Raw genomic sequence first — 21511 nt, forward strand, 5'->3', positions numbered from 1 at the left:
CTGAGCCGCCTTTGTTCCCCCCCCCCGGTTGCCATGGCAACTGTCAAGCTGTCACCAACTCCCCCCCCTGCGGTGTCACCGCGCCAGCACCGGGGGGGGACACGGGGGGGGGGGGACAGGGAGGTTTTGGGGGGTCCTGGGTCAATTTTGGGGGGTCCCAGGTCAATTTTGGGGGGTCCCGCGGTCAAATTTGAGGGGTCCCGGGTCAAATTTGAGGGGTCCCGGGTCAAATTTGGGGGTTCCCGGGTCAATTTTGGGAGGTCCCGGGTCAAATTTGGGGGGTTCTCATCTCGCTTTGGGATGTTCCATTCGGTTTTATGGGGGGGGGGGTCCCAGTTTGATTTTCGGGTTTTCCCAGTTATAATGTTGGGGTTTCCAGTTTGATTTTTGGGGCGTCCCAGGTTAAATTTTGGGGTATCTGATCCCACTTGGGGTCCCCCAAATCCAATCTTGGGGGTCCCCAATCGCCCCCAGACCCTCCCAAATCCCCCCAGTCCCCCCCTTTGGGATCCCCAATTCTCTCCTGAGGGTCCGAAATCCCCCCAAATTCCCCTTGAACCCCCCCCAGTCCCCTTAAATCCCCCCCAAATCCCCCCAGACTCCCCAAAGCCCCCGAATTTCCCCCAAAATTCCCCCCAAGACCCCCCAAAATCCCCCCGGAGCCCACCCAAACTGCCCCCAAAATCCCCCCGAATTCCTCCCTCCTATTTCTGCCTTTCTTTCTCCGTTTTTTTCGGGGCTTATTTCTCCTTTTTTACCCCCCTTAAACCCCTCCCCCCCCCCCACCCCAACCCCAAAAACAAACTCCTCCCCCCTCCTCCTCCCCATTGGCTCAGCCTCCCGCATCTCATTAGCATCTCATTAGCATCTGATTATCGGCTCGGGCCCGGCAGGTGGGGAAGCGGCGGCGGCGGAGGCTCGGCCGCCATGCAGCGCCCCCCGTGCGCCCCCCCCGCGCTGCTGCCGGGGCTGCTGCTGCTCTGGGCCGCCGGACACGGTCAGTGCGCCCCCTCCCCAAATTCCCTGAGCCCTGAGAAACCCCCCCCAGACCCCAAAAAACCCGGCCCCAAAAATCGGCAAAAAAACCCCCCTAAAAAATCCTGAAAAAAATCCCGAAAAAATTCCTAAAAATCCGGACACGCTCAGTGCGCCCCCTCCCCAAATACCCCTGAAATCCCCGCTGAGAAACCCCCAGACCCCAAAAAACCCGGCCCCAAAAATCGGCAAAAAAACCCACCCCCCCCCCCCCCAAAAAAAAATCCCGGAAAAAATTCCTAAAAATTCCTAAAAATCCGGACAGGCTCAGTGCGCCCCCTCCCCAAATTCTCTGAGCCCTGAAATCCCCCCCTGAGAAACCCCCAGACTCCAAAAACCCGGCCCCAAAAATCGGCAAAAAAATCCCCCTAAAAAATCCTGAAAAAATCCCGAAAAATTCCTAAAAATCCGGACACGCTCAGTGCGCCCCCTCCCCAAATACCCCTGAAATCCCCGCTGAGAAACCCCCAGACCCCAAAAAACCCGGCCCCAAAAATCGGCAAAAAAATCCTCCCCCCCCACCCAAAAAAAATCCCGGAAAAATTCCTAAAAATTCCTAAAAATCCGGACACGCTCAGTGCGCCCCCTCCCCAAATTCCCTGAGCCCTGAAATCCCCCCCTGAGAAACCCCCAGACCCCAAAAAACCCGGCCCCAAAAATCGGCAAAAAAATCCCACCCCCCCCCCCCCAAAGAAAAAATCCCGGAAAAAATTCCTAAAAATTCCTAAAAATCCGGACACGCTCAGTGCGCCCCCTCCCCAAATTCCCTGAGCCCTGAAATCCCCGCTGAGAAACCCCCAGACCCCAAAAAAACCCGGCCCCAAAAATCGGCAAAAAAATCCCCCCCCCCACCCAAAAAAAATCCTGAAAAAATCCCGAAAAAATTCTTAAAAATCCGGACACGGTCAGTGCGCCCCCTCCCCAAATTCCCTGAGCCCCGAGAAACCCCCCCAGACCCCAAAAAACCCGGCCCCAAAAATCGGCAAAAAACCCCCCCCTAAAAAATCCTGAAAAAAATCCCGAAAAAATTCCTAAAAATCCGGACACGCTCAGTGCGCCCCCTCCCCAAATTCCCTGAGCCCTGAGAAACCCCCAGACCCCAAAAAACCCGGCCCAAAAAATCGGCAAAACCCCCCCCCCCCCAAAAAAAAAAATCCCAAAAAAATTCCTAAAAATCCGGACACGCTCAGTGCGCCCCCTCCCCAAATTCCCTGAGCCCCGAGAAACCCCCAGACTCCAAAAAACCCGGCCCCAAAAATCGGCAAAAAACCCCCCTAAAAAATCCTGAAAAAATCCCCGAAAAAATTCCTAAAAATCCGGACACGCTCAGTGCGCCCCCTCCTCAAATTCCCTGAGCCCTGAAATCCCCGCTGAGAAACCCCCAGACCCCAAAAAACCCGGCCCCAAAAATCGGCAAAAAAATCCCCCCCCCCCAAAAAAAATCCTGAAAAAATCCCGAAAAAATTCCTAAAAATCCGGACACGCTCAGTGCGCCCCCTCCCCAAATTCCCTGAGCCCTGAGAAACCCCCCAGACCCCAAAAAACCCGGCCCCAAAAATCGGCAAAAAAACCCCCCCAAAAAATCCAGAAAAAATCTCTAAAAATCGGGATCACCCATGAGACCCCTCCCCAAATTCCCTGAACCCCGAAATCCCCCCCTGAGAAACCCCCAGACCCAAAAAACTCGGCCCCGAAAACCCCCCCCCAAAAAAAATCCCGAAAAAATCCGAAAAAATTCCCGAAAAAATCCCGAAAAAATTCCTAAAAATCCGGACACGCTCAGTGCGCCCCCTCCCCAAATTCCCCAAGCCCCGAGAAACCCCCAGACCCAAAAAAAAGGCCCAAAAATACCCCTCAAATATCGGCAAAAAAATGCCCCCAAAAATTCCGAAAAAAATCCTAAAAAATTCCCTAAAAATCGGGAGCACCCGTGAGACCCCTCCCCAAATTCTCCGGACCCCAAAATCCCCCCCTGAAAAACCCCCAGACCCAAAAAACCCGACCCTAAAAATCACCCTAAAATCTCCCCAAAAAAATCCCGAAAAAAATTCAGAAAAATTCCAAAAAAATTCCAATAAAATCCCAAAAAAAATCCGGATGCCCCCGCGACCCCTCCCCACCAAATTCGCCGGACCCCAAAAAACCCCCAGACCCAAAAAACCCGCGATCCTAAAAAAAACCCCTAAAAAATCGCAAAAAAATCAATGAAAAATAAAAAAAAACCCCAAAAATTCCAGAAATTATTTTAAAAAATCCCCAAAAAATTTTAAAAAAATCCCGACCCCTCCCCAAATTTCCTGTACCCCAAAAAACCCCCAGACCCCAAAAAAATCCTTAAAAAACCCTCAAAAAATTAGAAAAAAAATCCAAAAATACCCCCAAAAAATTAAAAAAAAATCCCCTAAAATTCCGGAAAAATCCCCAAAAATTTGGGGGATTTTGGGACCCCTCCCCAAATTATCTGAACCCCCCAAAATTTCCAAAAAAATCCAAAAAATCCCTGAAAAATCCCCCTCGGCCCCCTCCCCAATCCCCGCCGCGCTCTGTGCCGCAGCCCCTCCCCCACCCCGGCTGCGGGTGGCGATGTCCCCTCTGTCCCCTCCCCCCCCTCGGTGTCCCCTCTGTCCCCTCCCCCCCCTCGGTGTCCCCTCTGTCCCCTCCCCCCCCCCGGTGTCCCCTCTGTCCCCTCCCCCCCCCGATGTCCCCTCTGTCCCCTCCCCCCCCTCGGTGTCCCCTCCCCCCCTTTTTTGAGGGGTTTTCCCCCATTTTGGGGTCTCCCCGCCCCTCCCCCAATGTCCCCAATGTCCCCAAAGCCACCCTTGGTGGGGGGAGGGGCTTGGGGGGGTGTCCCGTTATTGTCACATTGTCCCCTCCCCCCCCCGAGGCGCCACCGGGGCTGTCCCCGAGCGTGGGTGACACTGAAAGGGCCATTGTCCCCAACCCCCCCCCTTATTGTCCCCAACTCCCCCTTATTGTCCCCAACCCCCCCCTTATTGTCCCCAACCCCCCCCTTATTGTCCCCAACCCCCCCTTATTGTCCCCAACCCCCCCCCTTATTGTCCCCAACAACCCCCCCCTTATTGTCCCCAACAACCCCCCCTTATTGTCCCCAACCCCCCCTTATTGTCCCCAACAACCCCCCCTTATTGTCCCCAACCCCCCCCCTTATTGTCCCCAACCCCCCCCCTTATTGTCCCCAACAACCCCCCCTTATTGTCCCCAACAACCCCCCCTTATTGTCCCCAACCCCCCCCCATTGTCCCCAACCCCCCCCCTTATTGTCCCCAACCCCCCCCTTATTGTCCCCAACCCCCCCCTTATTGTCCCCTCCCCCCCTTATTGTCCCCAACCCCCCCTTATTGTCCCCAACTCCCCCTTATTGTCCCCAACCCCCCCCCCCCATTGTCCCCTCCCCCCCTTGGGGACACGCTGACCTTGGCGCGGGGGGGGTGACCTTGAGGGGGGGGGGGAGGGGGTGACCCCACGTTCTGCTGTGTCAGCACAATCCCCTCCCCCCCCCATTGTCACCCCCATCATTGTCACCCCCTCATTGTCACCTCATTGTCACCACCCCCCCTCGGTGTCACCCCCGTCATTGTCACCCCCCCCCTCGATGTCACCAAACCCCCCCCCCCTTCGGTGTCACCACCCCTGTGGCATTGTCATGGCAACCGCAGGGGACACTCGGGGACACTGGGGGTGTCCCTGTCCCCAAGGCCACCCCTGTGGTGTCACCGCTGTCACCAATGCTGTCACTGTGCCACCCTCCTGCTGTCCCCAATGTCCCCAAACCCCCGTGTTGGTGTCACTGTCCCCAATGTCCCCAGATGTCCCCGGCCCCTCAGGGATGCTGTGCTCGTGTTGTCCCCGTGCTGTCACCCTGTGTCACCCTGTGTCCCCCTGTGTCCCCCTGTGTCCCCCTGTGTCACCCGGTGTCACCCTGTGTCACCCTGTGTCCCCCTGTGTCCCCCTGTGTCACCCGGTGTCACCCTGTGTCACCCTGTGTCACCCTGTGTCACCCTGTGTCCCTCTGTGTCCCCCTGTGTCACCCTGTGTCCCCCTGTGTCACCCTGTGTCACCCTGTGTCACCCTGTGTCACCCTGTGTCCCCCTGTGTCACCCTGTGTCACCCTGTGTCACCCGGTGTCCCCCTGTGTCACCCTGTGTCACCCTGTGTCACCCAGTGTCACCCTGTGTCACCTGTGTCACCTGTGTCACCTGTCCCCATGTCCCCTGTGTCCCCCATGGTGTCCCCATGTCCTCTGTCCCTGTGTCCCCCATGGTGTCCCCATGTCCCCTGTGTCACCTGTGTCCCCTGTCCCCTTTGGTGACCCCTGGGTGTCCCCTGGGTGTCACCTGTGGGTGTCCCCAATGTCCCCATGGTGACATCCTGGTGTCCCCAGTGATGTCACCTGTGTGACCCTGTGGTGTCCCCAATGTCACCTGTGTGTCACCTGTGGTGTCCCCAATGTCCACAATGTCCCCAATGTCACCTGTGTGACCCTGTGGTGTCCCCTGTGTCCTTTGTGTCCCCTTTAGTGACCCATGGGTGTCACCTGTGGTGTCCCAAATGTCCCCATGGTGACATCCTGGTGTCCCCACTGTCCCCAGTGTCCCCAATGTCCCCAATGTCCCCAGTGTCCCCAATGTCCCTGTGTGTCCCCAATGTCCCCAGTGTCCCCAATGTCCCCAATGTCCCCAATGTCCCCAGGGTGGTGTCAGGAGGTCCAGGCTGAGAATGTCACCGTGCTGGAGGGTGGCACGGCAGAGATCACCTGTGTGTCCCCAATGTCCCCAATGTCCCCAATGTCCCCAATGTCCCCAATGTCCCCAGTGTCCCCAATGTCCCCAATGTCCCCAATGTCCCTGTGTGTCCCCAATGTCCCCAATGTCCCCAATGTCCCCAATGTCCCCAGTGTCCCCAATGTCCCCAATGTCCCCAGGGCGGTGTCAGGAGGTCCAAGCAGAGAATGTCACCGTGCTGGAGGGTGGCACGGCAGAGATCACCTGTGTGTCCCCAATGTCCCCAGTGTCCCCAATGTCCCAATGTCCCCGGTGTCCCCAGTGTCCCCAATGTCCCCAATGTCCCCAATGTCCCCAGTGTCCCCAATGTCCCCAATGTCCCCAATGTCCCCAATGTCCCCAATGTCCCCAGTGTCCCCAATGTCCCCAATGTCACTGTGTGTCCCCAATGTCCCTGTGTGTCCCCAGTGTCCCCAATGTCCCCAATGTCCCCAATGTCCCCAGTGTCCCCAATGTCCCCAATGTCACTGTGTGTCCCAATGTCCCCAATATCCCCAATGTCCCCAATGTCCCCAATGTCCCTGTGTGTCCCCAATGTCCCCAGTGTCCCCAATGGCCCCAGTGTCACTGTGTGTCCCCAGTGTCCCCAATGTCCCCAATGTCCCCAGTGTCCCTGTGTGTCCCCAATGTCCCCAATGTCCCCAATGTCCCCAATGTCCCCAGTGTCCCCAATGTCCCCAATGTCCCCAGTGTCCCCAGTGTCCCAATGTCCCCAATGTCCCCAATGTCCCTGTGTGTCCCCAATGTCCCCAATGTCCCTGTGTGTCCCCAATGTCCCCAATGTCCCCAGTGTCACTGTGTGTCCCCAATGTCCCCAGGGCGGTGTCAGGAGGTCCAGGCTGAGAATGTCACCGTGCTGGAGGGTGGCACGGCAGAGATCACCTGTGTGTCCCCAATGTCCCCAATGTCCCCAATGTCCCCAATGTCACTGTGTGTCCCCATTGTCCCCAATGTCCCCAATGTCCCCAATGTCCCCAGTGTCCCCAGTGTCCCCAATATCCCCAATGTCCCCAGGTCACTCCCAGGAGGTGCAAGCAGAGAATGTCACCGTGCTGGAGGGTGGCACGGCAGAGATCACCTGTGTGTCCCCAATGTCCCCAGTGTCCCCAATGTCCCCAATGTCACTGTGTGTCCCCAATGTCCCCAATGTCCCCAATGTCACTGTGTGTCCCCAGGTCACTCCCAGGAGGTCCAGGCCGAGAATGTCACCGTGCTGGAGGGTGGCACGGCAGAGATCACCTGTGTGTCCCCAATGTCCCCAATGTCCCCAATGTCCCCAATGTCCCCAATGTCCCCAATGTCACTGTGTGTCCCCAATGTCCCCAATGTCCCCAATGTCCCTGTGTGTCCCCAATGTCCCCAGTGTCCCCAATGTCCCCAATGTCCCCAATGTCCCCAGGTCACTCCCAGGAGGTCCAGGCCGAGAATGTCACCGTGCTGGAGGGTGGCACGGCAGAGATCACCTGTGTGTCCCCAATGTCCCCAATGTCCCCAATGTCCCCAGTGTCCCCAATGTCCCCAATGTCACTGTGTGTCCCCAGGGCGGTGTCAGGAGGTCCAGGCAGAGAATGTCACCGTGCTGGAGGGTGGCACGGCAGAGATCACCTGTGTGTCCCCAATGTCCCCAGTGTCCCCAATGTCCCCAATGTCCCCAATGTCACTTTGTGTCCCCAATGTCCCCAATGTCCCCAGGTCACTCCCAGGAGGTCCAGGCAGAGAATGTCACCGTGCTGGAGGGTGGCACGGCAGAGATCACCTGTCACCTGCACAGGTACGACGGCTCCATCGTGGTCATCCAGAACCCCGCCCGGCAGACGCTGTTCTTCAACGGCACCCGAGGTGACACCGGGGACATTGGGGACATTGGGGACGTTGGGGACATTGGGGACATTGGGGACATTGGGGACGTTGGGGACATTGGGAAAAATGGGGGAAAATTGGGGAAAAAAATGGGGAAATTTGGGGAAAAAATGGGGGAGAAATGGGGGAAAATTGGGGTGAAAATTGGGGATAAATGAGATTTGGGGACACTGGGGACATTGGGGACACTGGGGACACTGGGAAAAAATGGGGGAATTTGGGGGAAAAAATGGGGGAAAATTGGGAAAAAAATGGGGAAAATTGGGGGAAAAATTGGGAAAAAAATGGGGAAATTTATGGGAAATTTGGGGAAAAAATGGGGGAGAAATGGGGGAAAATTGGGGTGAAAATTGGGGATAAATGAGATTTGGGGACATTGGGGACACACAGTGACATTGGGGACTTTGGGGACATTGGGGACACTGGGGACATTGGGGACATTGGGGACATTGGGAAAAAATGGGGGAAAATTGGGGAAAAAATGGGGAAATTTATGGGAAATTTGGGGAGAAAATGGGGGAGAAATGGGGGAAAAATTGGGAAAAAAAATGGCGGGGAAATTGGGGAAAAAATGGCAGGGAAATTGGGGGGAAAATTGGGGAAAAAATTGGGAAAAATAAAGGGGAAATTTATGGGAAATTTGGGGAAAAAATGGCGGGGAAATTGGGGGAAAAATTGGGAAAAAAAATTGGGAAATTTATGGGAAATTTGGGGGAAAAATGGCAGGGAATTTGGGGGGAAAATTGGGGAAAAAATGGCAGGGAAATTGAGGGGAAAATTGGGGAAAAATGGGAAAATTGGGAAAAAAATGGCAGGGAAATTGGGGGGAAAAATTGGGAAAAAAATGGCGGGGAAATTGGGGAAAAAATGGCAGGGAAATTGGGGGAAAAATTGGGAAAAATAAAGGGGAAATTTATGGGAAATTTGGGGGGAAAATGGCGGGGAAATTGGGGGAAAAATTGGGAAAAAAATGGGAAAATTGGGGGAAAAAAATGGGAAAATTGGGGGAAAAATTGGGAAAAAACTGGGGAAATTGGGAAAAAAATGGCAGGGAAATTGGGGGGAAAATTGGGGAAAAAATGGCGGGGAAATTGGGGAAAAATTGGGAAAAAAATGGCAGGGAAATTGGGGGAAAAATTGGGGAAAAAATGGGAAAAAAATGGGGAAATTGAGGGGAAAATTGGGGAAAAAAATGGGGAAATTTATGGGAAATTTGGGGAAAAAATGGGAAAATTGGGAAAAATGGCAGGGAAATTGGGGGAAAAATTGGGGAAAAAAATGGGGAAATTTATGGGAAATTTGGGGAAAAAATGGGGGGGAAATTGGGGGGAAAATTGGGAAAAAAAAGGGAAAATTGGGGGAAAAATTGGGAAAAAAAAAGGGAAAATTGGGGGAAAAATTGGGAAAAAAAGGCGAAATTTTTGGGAAATTTGGGGAAAAAATGGTGGGACCCCATGGCTGACCCCGTGACCCCTCAGTGACCCCTCAGTGACCCCTGAGTGACCCCACAATGTCCCCAATGTCCCCAGCGCTGAAGGACGAGCGTTTCGAGCTGGGGGTGACACCGTGACCCCATGGCTGACCCTGTGACCCCATGGCTGACCCCGTGACCCCATGGCTGACCCTGTGACCCCATGGCTGACCCCGTGACCCCTCGTGACCCCTGAGTGACCCCAAATGTCCCCCAATGTCCCCAGCGCTGAAGGACGAGCGTTTCGAGCTGGCCGAGTTCAGCCGGCGGCGGCTGCGGCTGCGCCTGGCGCGGGCACGGCTGGAGGACGAGGGCGGCTACTTCTGCCAGCTGTACGCGGATGATACCCACCACCAGATAGCCACCCTCACCGTGCTGGGTATGGCACACACCTGGGCACACACCTGGGCACACCTGGGAGGGACAGAACAAAAAAAACCCCGTGAAAATCGGGTGAAAAATGGGGATTTTGGGGGGTTTTGTGTTACCTGGGCACACCTGGGCACACCTGCCAGCTGTATGCCAATGACACGCACCACCAGATAGCCACGCTCACCGTGCTGGGTATGGGCACACCTGGGGGCACACCTGGGCACACACCTGGGCACACACCTGGGCACACACCTGGGCACACCTGGGAGGGACAGAACAAAAAAAACCCGGTGAAAATCGGGTAAAAAATGGGGATTTTGGGGGGTTTTGTGTTACCTGGGCACACCTGGGTGCCACCTGTCCATGTCTCACCTGTGCCCACCTGTGCCCTTTCAGTGCCCCCCGAGCCGCCATTGGTCGAGGCGGGGGCGTTGGCCGTGGAGGGGGAGGAGCTGGAGCTCACCTGCCTGGTGCCCCGGGCGCGGCCAATGGCGACGCTGCGCTGGTACCGCGACCGGCGCGAGCTGCCAGGTGAGCTCACCTGGGCGGGCACACACCTGGGCGGGCACACACCTGGGCACACCTGGGCACACCCCTGGGGGCGCCTGGGAGGGGGTAAAGGGAGAAAACGGGGTGAAAATCGGGTGGAAAATGGGGATTTTGGGGGGTTTGGGGTTACCTGGGCACACCTGGGAGGGATGGAAACACACCTGGGCACACCTGGGCACACCTGGGGGTACCTGGGCCCACCTTGGGAGACACCTGGGGGTTCCTGGGCACACCTGGGCACACCTGGGGTTACCTGGGCACACCTGGGGGGACACCTGAGGATATCTGTGGGTACCTTTGGGTACCTGTGCCCACACCTGGTGATACCTGGGCACACCTGGGCACACCTGGGGGGTACCTGTGCCCTCACCTGGGCACACCTGGGCACACCTGGGGATACCTGTGCCCACCTTGGGAGACACCTGGGGGTTCCTGGGCACACCTGGGGGGACACCTGAGGATATCTGTGGGTACCTTTGGGTACCTGTGCCCACACCTGGTGATACCTGGGCACACCTGGGGGTACCTGTCCCCACCTGTGCCCACTTAGGATCACACCTGGGGGTACCTGGGGGTACTTAGGGACATACCTGGGCACACCTGGGGGTATCTGGGGGTACCTGTGCCCTCACCTGGGCACACCTGGGGATATCTGGGGGTACCTGGGGGCACACCTGGGCACACCTGGGGATGCCTGGGGATGCCTGGGGGTACCTGCGGGTACCTGGGCACACCTGGGGGCACACCTGGTCACATCTGGGGATACCTGGGCACACCTGGGAGGGATAGAAACACACCTGGGGGCACAGCTGGGCACACCTGGGGATACCTGGGGGCACACCTGGGCACACAACTTGGGGCACACCTGGGAGGGATAGAAACACACCTGGGCACACCTGGCGGTCCCTGTGCCCTCACCTGGGTACACCTGGGGATATCTGGGGCTGCCTGCGGGTACCTGGGCACACCTGGGCACACCTGGGGATACCTGGGGGCACACCTGGGCACACCTGGGGATACCTGGGGGTACCTGGGGGCACACCTGGGCACACCTGGGCACACCTGGGCACACCTGGGCACACCCGGGGGCACACCTGGGCACACCTGGGGATACCTGGGGGGCACACCCGGGCACACCTGGGCACACCTGCCCCCCGCAGGCCGCAGCAGCCACCGGCAGGAGGGCAAGGTGTTCTGGCAGCGCTCGGTGCTGCAGCTGCGGCCGGAGCGGCGCGACCACGGCGCCATCGTCACCTGCGAGGCCACGCACCCGGCACTGGGCAGGGGGCAGAGGAGGCAGACGCAGTACCAGCTGGACGTGCAGTGTGAGTGGGGCTGGGAATGGACTGGGAGGGACTGGCAGGGACTGGGAGGGACTGGGTTATACTGGGAGGGACTGGGAGGGGCTGGGAAAGGGTTAATGGGCATTGGGGGTCACTGGTTTGTACTGGGAGGGACTGGGACAAACTGGGAGGGCGCTGCAGTTCCCAAAGCCGCCACCAGAGGGAGCTTTGAGTGCATTGAGGGATACTGGGAGGGACTGGGGAAGGGTTAAAGGAGATTTGGGGTTACTGGTTTGTACTGGGAGGGGCTGGGGAAGGGTTAATGGGGGGTTTGGGGTCACTGGTTTATACTGGGAGGGCGCTGCAGTTCCCAAAGCCGCCACCAGGGGGAGCTGGGAGTGCATTGAGGGAGACTGGGAGGGACTGGGATGGACTGGGAAAGGGTTAAAGGGGGATTTGGGGTCACTGGTTTGTACTGGGATGGAGTTTGGGGTCACTGGTTTATACTGGGAGGGACTGGGAGGGACTGGGAGGGACTGGGAAAGGGTTAATGGGGGTTTGGGGGTCACTGGTTTGGACTGGGAGGGCGCTGCAGTTCCCAAAGCTGCCACCAGAGGGAGCTGTGAGTGCATTGAGGGACTGGGAGGGACTGGGGAAGGGTTAAAGGAGATTTGGGGTCACTGGTTTGGACTGGTTTGGACTGGGAATGGACTGGGTTATACTGGGAGGGGCTGGGAGGGGTTAAAGGGGGTTTGGGGTCACTGGTTTATACTGGGAGATACTGGGAGGGCGCTGCAGTTCCCAAAGCCGCCGCCAGGGGGAGCTGCGAGTGCATTGAGGGAGACTGGGAGGGACTGGGAATGGACTGGGTTCTACTGGTTTGTACTGGGAGGGACTGGGGAAGGGTTAATGGGCATTGGGGGTCACTGGTTTGTACTGGGAGGGGATTTGGGGTTACTGGTTTGTACTGGGAGGGACTGGGACAAACTGGGAGGGCGCTGCAGTTCCCAAAGCCGCCACCAGGGGGAGCTGTGAGTGCATTGAGGGAACTGGGAATGGAACTGGGAAAGGGTTAGAGGGGGTTTGGGGTCACTGGTTTGTACTGGGAGGGACTGGGAGGGACTGGGAGGGACTGGGAAAGGGTTAATGGGGGTTTGGGGTCACTGGTTTGTACTGGGATGGAGTTTGGGGTCACTGGTTTGTACTGGGAGGGACTGGGACAAACTGGGAGGGCGCTGCAGTTCCCAAAGCTGCCACCAGGGGGAGCTGCGAGTGCATTGAGGGAGACTGGGAATGGACTGGGGAAGGGTTAAAGGGGGATTTGGGGTTACTGGTTTGGACTGGGAGGGACTAGGAATGGATTGGGTTATACTGGGAGGGACTGGGATGGAACTGGGAGGGGTTAATGGGGGTTTGGGGGTCACTGGTTTGGACTGGGAGGGGATTGGGGGTTACTGGTTTGTACTGGGAGGGGATTTGGGGTTACTGGTTTATACTGGGAGGGACTGGGAATGGACTGGGTTATACTGGGAGGGGGTTTGGGTTTACTGGTTTGTACTGGGAGGGCGCTGCAGTTCCCAAAGCCGCCACCAGGGGGAGCTGTGAGTGCATTGAAGGGGACTGAGATAAACTGGAATGGACTGGGAAAGGGTTAATGGGGGATTTGGGGTTACTGGGAGGGACTGGGAATGGACTGGGTTATACTGGGAGGGACTGGGATGGAACTGGGAAAGGGTTAATGGGGTTTGGGGTCACTGGTTTGGACTGGGAGGGGATTTGGAGTCACTGGTTTGTACTGGGAGGGACTGGGAGGGCGCTGCAGTTCCCAAAGCTGCCGCCAGAGGGAGCTGCGAGTGCATTGAGGGAGACTGGGAATGGAACTGGGTTATACTGGGAGGGACTGGGAGGGACTGGGAGGGACTGGGAAAGGGTTAATGGGGGATTTGGGGTTACTGGTTTATACTGGGACGGACTGGGAGGGCACTGCAGTTCCCAAAGCCGCCACCAGGGGGAGCTGCGAGTGCATTGAGGGGAACTGGGAATGGACTGGGTTGTACTGGGAGGGACTGGGAGGGAAACGGAACACGGGGAAACATGGGGACATGGGGACAGGTGGCACCAGGTATAGCCCAGGTGTACCCAGGTGCCACCAGGTGCATGCCAGGTGAATGCCAGGTACCACCAGGTGTGCCCAGGTGCATCTCAGGTGTACCCAGGTGTGCCCAGGTGTACCCAGGTATATCCCAGGTGTGCCCAGGTGCCACCAGGTGTGCCCAGGTGCATCTCAGGTGTACCCAAGTGCATCTCAGGTGTACCCAGGTGCATCTCAGGTGTACCCAGGTGCCACCAGGTGTACCCAGGTGTACCCAGGTGTACCCAAGTGCATCTCAGGTGTACCCAGGTGTACCCAGGTATATCCCAGGTGTGCCCAGGTGTACCCAGGTGTACCCAGGTGCATCTCAGGTGTACCCAGGTGTGCCCAGGTGCATCTCAGGTGTACCCAGGTATATCCCAGGTGTACCCAGGTGTACCCAGGTGTACCCAGGTGTGCCCAGGTGCATCTCAGGTGTACCCAGGTGTACCCAGGTGTACCCAGGTGTACTCAGGTGCCAACCGTGCCCCCCCTGTGCCCGCAGACCCCCCCTCGGTGCGGATCCACCCCTCGCAGAGCGTCCTGCGCGAAGGCGACACCTTGGTGCTCACCTGTGCCATCAACGGCAACCCCCGGTAAGGCTGGGGGGCGGGCACACACCTGGGCACACACCTGGGGGCACCTGGGCACACACCTGGGCACACCTGGGCACACCTGGGGGCACCTGGGAGGGGGTAAAGGGAAAAAACGGGGTGAAAATCGGGTGAAAAATGGGGATTTTGGGGGGTCTGGAGTTACCTGGGCACACCTGGGAGGGATAGAAACACACCTGGGCACACCTGGGGGTACCTGTGCCCACCTTGGGAGACACCTGGGGGTTCCTGGGCACACCTGGACACACCTGGGCACACCTGGGGGTGGAGAAATGGGGAAAAATGGCAAAAAATGGGTAAAATTTTGGTAAAAAATTGGGATTTTTTGGGGTTTTGGGTTACCTGTGCCCACCTGGTGATACATGGGGGTACCTGTGGCACACCTGGGCACACCTGGACACACCTGGGCACACCTGGGGGTGGCTGTGGGCACACCTGGGGGTGGAAAAATGGGGAAAAACGTCAAAAAATTGTAGTAAAAAATGGGGATTTTTTTGGGTTTTGGGTTACCTGTGCCCACCTGTGCCCACCTGGTGATACCTGGGTACACCTGGACACACCTGGGCACACCTGGGCACACCTGGGGGCGGAAAAATGGGGAAAAATGGCCAAAAATGGGTGAAATTTTGGTAAAAAAACGGGGATTTTTTGGGGTTTGGAGTTACCTGGGCACACCTGGGGGTGGCTGTGGTCACACCTGGGCACACCTGGGCACACCTGGGCACACCTGGGCACAGAGAAATGGGGAAAAACGGCCAAAAATGGGTGAAATTTTGCTAAAAAAACGGGGATTTTTTGGGGTTTTGGGTTACCTGTGCCCACCTGTGCCCACCTGTGCCCACCTGTGCCCCACGGAGGTGTCGTGGAGCCGCATGAACGAGTCCTGGGCACACCTGGGCACGGAAAAATGGGGAAAAATGGCCAAAAATTGTGATAAAAAATGGGGATTTTTGGGGGTTTTGGGTTACCTGTGCCCACCTGTGCCCACCTGGTGATACATGAGGGTATCTGGGGGTATCTGTGGCACACCTGGGGGCGGAAAAATGGGGAAAAACGGCCAAAAATTGTGATAAAAAAATGGGGATTTTTTGGGGTTTTGGGTTACTTGTGCCCACCTGTGCCCACCTGGTGATAGCTGGGTACACCTGGGCACACCTGGGCACACCTGGGCACACCTGGTGATACATGGGGGTATCTGTGGCACAACTGGGTGTAGAGAAATGGGGAAAAATGGCCAAAAATGGGTGAAATTTTGGTAAAAAACCGGGGATTTTTTGTGGTTTGGGGTTACCTGTGCCCACCTGTGCCCACCTGTGCCCACCTGTGCCCCCCCAGCCCCACGGAGGTGTCCTGGAGCCGCATGAACGAGTCGCTGCCGCCCCGTGCCCGCGCCGAGGGCGAGCGGCTGACGCTGCCGGCGCTGGCGCCGCAGGACAACGGCACCTACACCTGCCAGGTGGGCAACGCCCACGGCCGCGCCCACGACACCTACGTGCTGGTGGTGTACGGTGAGTGCCCGGGGGGAGGGGCATACCTGGGGGGCACCTGGGCACACCTGGGGAAGGGGAAATGGTGAAAATTGGGGGGAAATCGGTGGGAAATTGGGGGTTTTGGAGGGGAAATTGGGGGGTTTGGGCACACCTGGGCACACCTGGGGGGCACCTGTATCTTACCTGGGCACACCTGGGGTGGGTTGGATACACCTGGGCACACCTGGGGGTGGAAAAATGGTGAAAATTGGGGGGAATTTGGGAGTTTTGGAGGGGAAATTGGGGGGTTGGGCACACCTGGGCACACCTGGGCACACCTGGGGACACTTGGGGCACACCTGGGTCATACCTGGACACACCTGGGCACACCTGGGCACACCTGGGGGTGGGAAAATGGTGAAAATTGGGGGGAATTTGGGGGTTTTGGAGGGAAAATTGGGGGTTTGGGCACACCTGGGCACACCTTGGGGGCACCTGGGCACACCTGGGTCATACCTGGACACATTTGGGTCATGCCTGTGCACACCTGGCCACACCTGGGCATACCTGGGGACACTTGTATCTTACCTGGGCACACCTGTGGTGGGTTGGATACACCTGGGCACACCTTGGGGCACCTGGAGCTCACCTGGGCACACCTGGGCACACCTGGGGTGGGTCGGATACACCTGGGCACACCTGAGATTAACCTGGGTTGTACCTGGGCACACCTTGGCACACTTGGACACACCTGGGGCTCACCTGGGCACACCTGGGCTGTACCTGGGCACACCTGGGGGCAGTTTGGGCACACCTGGGCACACCTGGGCACACCTGGGTCATACCTGGGCACACCTGGGCACATCTGGGGACACCTGTATCTTACCTGGGCACACCTGGGTCATACCTGGGCACACCTGGGCACACCTGGGGGTGGGTCGGATACACCTGGGCACACCTGGGCACACCTGAGATTAACCTGGGTTGTACCTGGGCACACCTTGGCACACTTGGGCACACCTGGGGCTCACCTGGGCACACCTGGGCTGTACCTGGGCACACCTGGGGGCACCTGGGCACACCTGGGTCATACCTGGACACATTTGGGTCATACCTGGGCACACCTGGGTTTTACCTGTGCACACCTGGGCACACCTGGGCACATTTGAGCACACCTGGATCTCACCTGGGCACACCTGGGCACATTTGGGGGCACCTGGAGCTCACCTGGGCACACCTGGGCACACCTGGGTTTTACCCGGGCACACCTGGGGACTGACAGCCCCTCCCCCTCCCCCCAGACCCAGGTGCGGTGGTGGCGGCGCAGGGGGCGGGGCCTTTCGCCGTGGTGGGCGGGGCCTTGGCGCTGCTCGTGTTCCTGCTGCTGCTCCTGCTGGGGGCGCTCGTCTGGTGCTCGGTGCGGCAGAAAGGTGGGCGGGGCTTCCCAAAATGGGCGGGGCCTCCCAAAAGGGGGCGGGGTTTAATAGGGTGGGGCGTGGTTTCATAGGATGGGGCGTGGTTTGGTGTTTGGGGGTGGGACCCGGCTCCAGGAGTGGGCGGGGCTTCATAAGGAGGGGGTGTGTGAGGGACAAGGGGGGGGGCGTGGCCATTTAATGGGTGGGGCTGTGGGGGCGTGGCCAGAGAAAGGGGTGGGGACATTGTGGGCGTGTCCTGGGTTTGTCCCCAAATGTCCCCAAATCCCATTTTCCATCATTTATCCCCTAAACTTCCCCTTTTTTTCCCAATTTCCCAAATTCGCCATTTCTCACCCCAATTCCAGGCCAGCACAATATTCCCCCGTATTTTCCCTATTTTTTTCCCCATTTTTTCCCCATTTTTTCCCCATTTTTTCCCCATTTTTTCCCCATTTTTTCCCCGTTTTTCGCCCAATTTTTGCCCAAATTTTGCCCAGATTTCACCCAAATTTCCCGTTTTTTCACCCAAATGTCCCTAATTTCCCAAATTCCCCATTTCTCACCCCAATTCCAGGCTCATACCTGACACACGACTCCAGCACAAATTCCCCCATATTTTCCTCGTATTTTCCCCATTTTTTCCCCGTTTTTCGCCCAATTTTCACCCAAATTTCACCCAAATTCCCCATTTTTTTTTCCAAATTTCCCATTTTCACCGGTTTTTCCCCCAATTCCAGGCTCGTACCTGACGCACGAGTCCAGCACAAATTCCCCCATATTTTCCTTGTATTTTCCCCATTTTTTCCCCGTTTTTCACCCAATTTTCGCCCAAATTTCACCGAAATTTCCCGTTTTTTCCCCCGAATTTACCAAATTCCCCGTTTTTCTCCCCAATTCCAGGCTCGTACCTGACACACGAGTCCAGCACAAATTCCCCCATATTTTCCTCATATTTTCCCCATTTTTAACCCGTTTTTCGCCCAATTTTCGCCCAAATTTCACCGAAATTTCCCGTTTTTTCCCCCGAATTTACCCGAAATCCCCGTTTTTCTCCCCAATTCCAGGCTTGTACCTGACGCACGAGTCCAGCACAAATTCCCCCATATTTTCCTCATTTTTTCCCCGTTTTTCGCCCAAATTTCGCCCAAATTTTGCCCAAATTCCCCATTTTTTCACCCAAATTTCCCATTTTCACCGGTTTTTCCCCCAATTCCAGGCTCGTACCTGACGCACGAGTCCACCACAAATTCCCCCATATTTTCCTCATATTTTCCCCATTTTTTCCCCGTTTTTCGCCCAAATTTCGCCCAAATTTTGCCCAAATTCCCTGTTTTTTCCCCAAATTTCCCATTTTCACTGGTTTTTCCCCCGATTCCAAGCTCATACCTGACGCACGAGTCCAGCACAATTTACCCCGTATTTTCCCCATTTTTTCCCCGTTTTTCGCCCAATTTTCGCCCAAATTTCGCCCAAATTTCACCGAAATTTCCCGTTTTTTCCCCAAATTTCCCATTTTCACTGGTTTTTCCCCCATTTCCAGGCTCATACCTGACACACCAGGCCAGCACAAATTCCCCCATATTTTCCTCATATTTTCCCCATTTTTTCCCCGTTTTTCGCCCAAATTTCACCCAAATTTCACCGAAATTTCCCGTTTTTTCCCCCGAATTTACCAAATTCCCGGTTTTTCTCCCCAATTCCAGGCTCGTACCTGACGCACGAGGCCAGCACAAATTCCCCTATATTTTCCCCATTTTTTCCCCGTTTTTCGCCCAAATTTCGCCCAAATTTCACCGAAATTTCCCGTTTTTTCCCCCGAATTTACCAAATTCCCGGTTTTTCTCCCCAATTCCAGGCTCGTACCTGACGCACGAGGCCAGCGCCCTGGAGGACCAGGGGGAGGCGCGCGAGGCGTTCCTGGGGGGGGAGGGGGGGAAGCGCAAGGAGGAATTCTTCATCTGAGGGGGGCGTGGCCTGCGGAGGGGGCGGGGCTTCCACCCCACCCACCCCCACACCGGCCCCGCCCCCAACCGCGGGAGGGGGGAGGGGTTGATGCAAAATTGGGGGGGGGAGGTTGGAAAGGGGAGGGGTTAAAATGGGATAAGCCCCGCCCACACCGTGCCCCACCCCACCCCCGCAAGCCACGCCCCCTTTGCGGGGTGGGGGAGGGGCATCCACACACAGCCCCTCCCCCCGCCCGTGGGAAATTTGGGGGTGTCCAGAGAGGAAAGGGGGAGGGGTTGAAATGGGATAAACCCCGCCCACACCCCATAAACCCCGCCCCCTTCACAAGCCACGCCCCCTGTGAGCGGGGGAGGGGCCTCAAAGCCATTGGGGGGGTGGGGGAGGGGCGCGGGTTTGGCCCCTCCCCCCCACGCGCGCACAATTTATGGGGGGGGTGGGGTTGGGGAGGGGAGGGGCGGGGAAATGAATAATGTATGCGGGTGGGCGTGGCCAAGGGAGGCCCCGCCCCCTCGGTGGGTGTGGCCTGTAAATAACCTTTTAACCACCTTTGATACAATGCAATAAAAACAACCCCGATTCGTACTGGGGTCAAACTGGGATAAACTGGGAGGGACTGGGGGGGGTTGGGGTTACTGGTTTATACTGGGAGGGGCTGGGGTCAAACTGGGATGGACTGGGAGGGGATTTGGGGTTACTGGTTTATACTGGGACGGTCTGGGAGGGGATTGGGCAGCACTGGTGGTCCCTGGGCCTTACTGGGAGCACTGGTTTTACTGGTTTTTCCCGGTTCGCGCTGTTTTTTAGCGCATTTTAAGGGTTTTTACTGGTTTTTACTGGTTTTATTGGTTTCTACTGGGACATTCCCGCGCTCCCACCCCGCGCCGCCAGGGGGCGCCAAGCCCCGCCCCTCCGCTCCCACACAGCCCCGCCCCTTTTTCCTATTGGCCACCACTGACATCACCCACCTCAAACCGCGCCCATCGCACCCGGAGGAGTGCGCATGCCCAAATCACTCAGACCGGAACCGGAAGTGGCTCCGGTGGTCGCCGCACCGGAAGCCGGAAGTGGCCGCGAGAGTGAGTGAGGGGTTTGGGGGTCCTGGAGAGGATTTTGGGAGGTTTGGGGGCCCGGGAGGGGTCTCGGGGGGATTTTGAGAGGGTTTGGGGGGCGTTTCGGGGGATTTGGGGACTCCCGGGGGGTATTTGAGGGTCCGGAGGGGTATTTGGAGTCCCGGAGGGGTTCTGGGGGGATTTTGGGGGTCCTGGGTGGGTTTGGGGGTCTCCGGGATCCCCCCTGACCCCTTTTTCCCTTTCCTCTCCCCCAGCCAATGGCGCAGCCCCCGGATTTGGCCCCGCCCCTTCTTGAATTAGCCCCGCCCCCCTCGGCGCGCCCCGAGGAAGAGGAGGAGGAGGAGGAAGGAGGGGGAGGGGCCGGGACCCCCCCCGGGAGCGGAGGAGCCGCCTGTGAGTGGGGGAGGGGCGGTGGGGGGGGTGAGGGGCTCTGGGGGGGGTCCCCAAAAATTCCCCAAAATTTCCCGTGAGGGTCTGTCCCAATCGCTGTCTGTCCGTCCTGGTGTCCGTCTGTCTGTCCCAGTGTCCGTCTGTCTGTCCATCCTGATGTCCTTCTGTCTGTCCTGATGTCCGTCTGTCTGTCCCAATGGCTGTCTGTCCATCCCGGTGTCCGTCTGTCTGTCCCTGTGTCCGTCTGTCCATCCCGGTGTCCGTCCGTCTGTCCCAATGGCTGTCTGTCCATCCTGGTGTCCATTGTCTGTCTGTCCCAGTGTCTGTCTGTCCATCCCTAACCCGTGTCCGTCTGTCTGTCCTGACCCATGTCCGTCTGTCTGTCCCCGCAGACCGTCCCGGCTCCCAGCACTGCCCCCGGTGTCTGATCACATTTCCTGACCCCATTTTCGCCGCCCGCCACGCCAAGCGCCAGCACCCCAATATCTGTCTGTCTGTCCATCCCTGACCCGTGTCCGTCTGTCCCCCCAGACCATCCCGGCTCTCAGGAATGTCCCCGTTGTTTCATTACGTTCCCCAACCCGGATTTCGCCGCCCGCCACGCCAAGTGCCAGCACCCCGATATCTGTCCGTCCCTAACCCGTGTCCGTCTGTCCATCCTAACCCGTGTCCGTCTGTCCCCGCAGACCATCCCGGCTCTCAGCACTGCCCCAAATGTCTCATCACATTTCCCGACCCCATTTTCGCCGCCCGCCACGCCAAGCGCCAGCACCCCGATATCTGTCCCTGTGTCCGTCTGTCCATCCCTAACCTGTGTCCGTCTGTCTGTCCATTCAGACCGTCCCGGCTCTCAGGAATGTCCCAAATGTTTGATCACGTTTCCCGACCCCATTTTCGCCGCCCGCCACGCCAAGCGCCAGCACCCCGATATCTGTCCCTATGTCCGTCTGTCCATCCCTAAGCCGTGTCCGTCTGTCTGTCCCTGCAGACCGTCCCGGCTCCCAGAACTGTCCCAGATGTTTGATCACATTTCCCGATCCCACTTTCGCCGCCCGCCACGCCAAGCGCCAGCACCCGCGCGATTT

General features: G+C 57.5%; 1 protein-coding gene across 1 annotated transcript; it reads left to right on the forward strand.

Moving 5' to 3' along the window:
• The first annotated feature begins 842 nt into the window (after positions 1-842).
• On the forward strand, positions 843-19548 carry CADM4 (cell adhesion molecule 4). Its single transcript, XM_074533838.1, has 9 exons — positions 843-997; positions 7530-7676; positions 9395-9547; positions 9937-10071; positions 11250-11414; positions 14009-14099; positions 15453-15625; positions 16888-17016; positions 18857-19548. Exons 1-9 carry the CDS (start codon positions 928-930, stop codon positions 18961-18963), a joined length of 1170 nt encoding a protein of 389 aa, XP_074389939.1. The 5' UTR covers positions 843-927; the 3' UTR covers positions 18964-19548.
• The last annotated feature ends 1963 nt before the right edge of the window (positions 19549-21511 follow it).

This window comes from Zonotrichia albicollis, unplaced genomic scaffold (genome assembly GCF_047830755.1).
Source record: "Zonotrichia albicollis isolate bZonAlb1 unplaced genomic scaffold, bZonAlb1.hap1 Scaffold_115, whole genome shotgun sequence".
Taxonomy (NCBI): Eukaryota; Metazoa; Chordata; class Aves; order Passeriformes; family Passerellidae; genus Zonotrichia; species Zonotrichia albicollis.

Bases quoted from the DNA above. Each gene is read 5' to 3' on its own strand.
- CADM4 (XM_074533838.1), top strand. From the start codon at position 928: ATGCAGCGCCCCCCGTGCGCCCCCCCCGCGCTGCTGCCGGGGCTGCTG. The intron at 9,548-9,936 runs GTATGGCACACA...GTGCCCTTTCAG, and splicing joins AGCCACCCTCACCGTGCTGG to TGCCCCCCGAGCCGCCATTG. The intron at 14,100-15,452 runs GTAAGGCTGGGG...GTGCCCCCCCAG, and splicing joins GCCATCAACGGCAACCCCCG to CCCCACGGAGGTGTCCTGGA.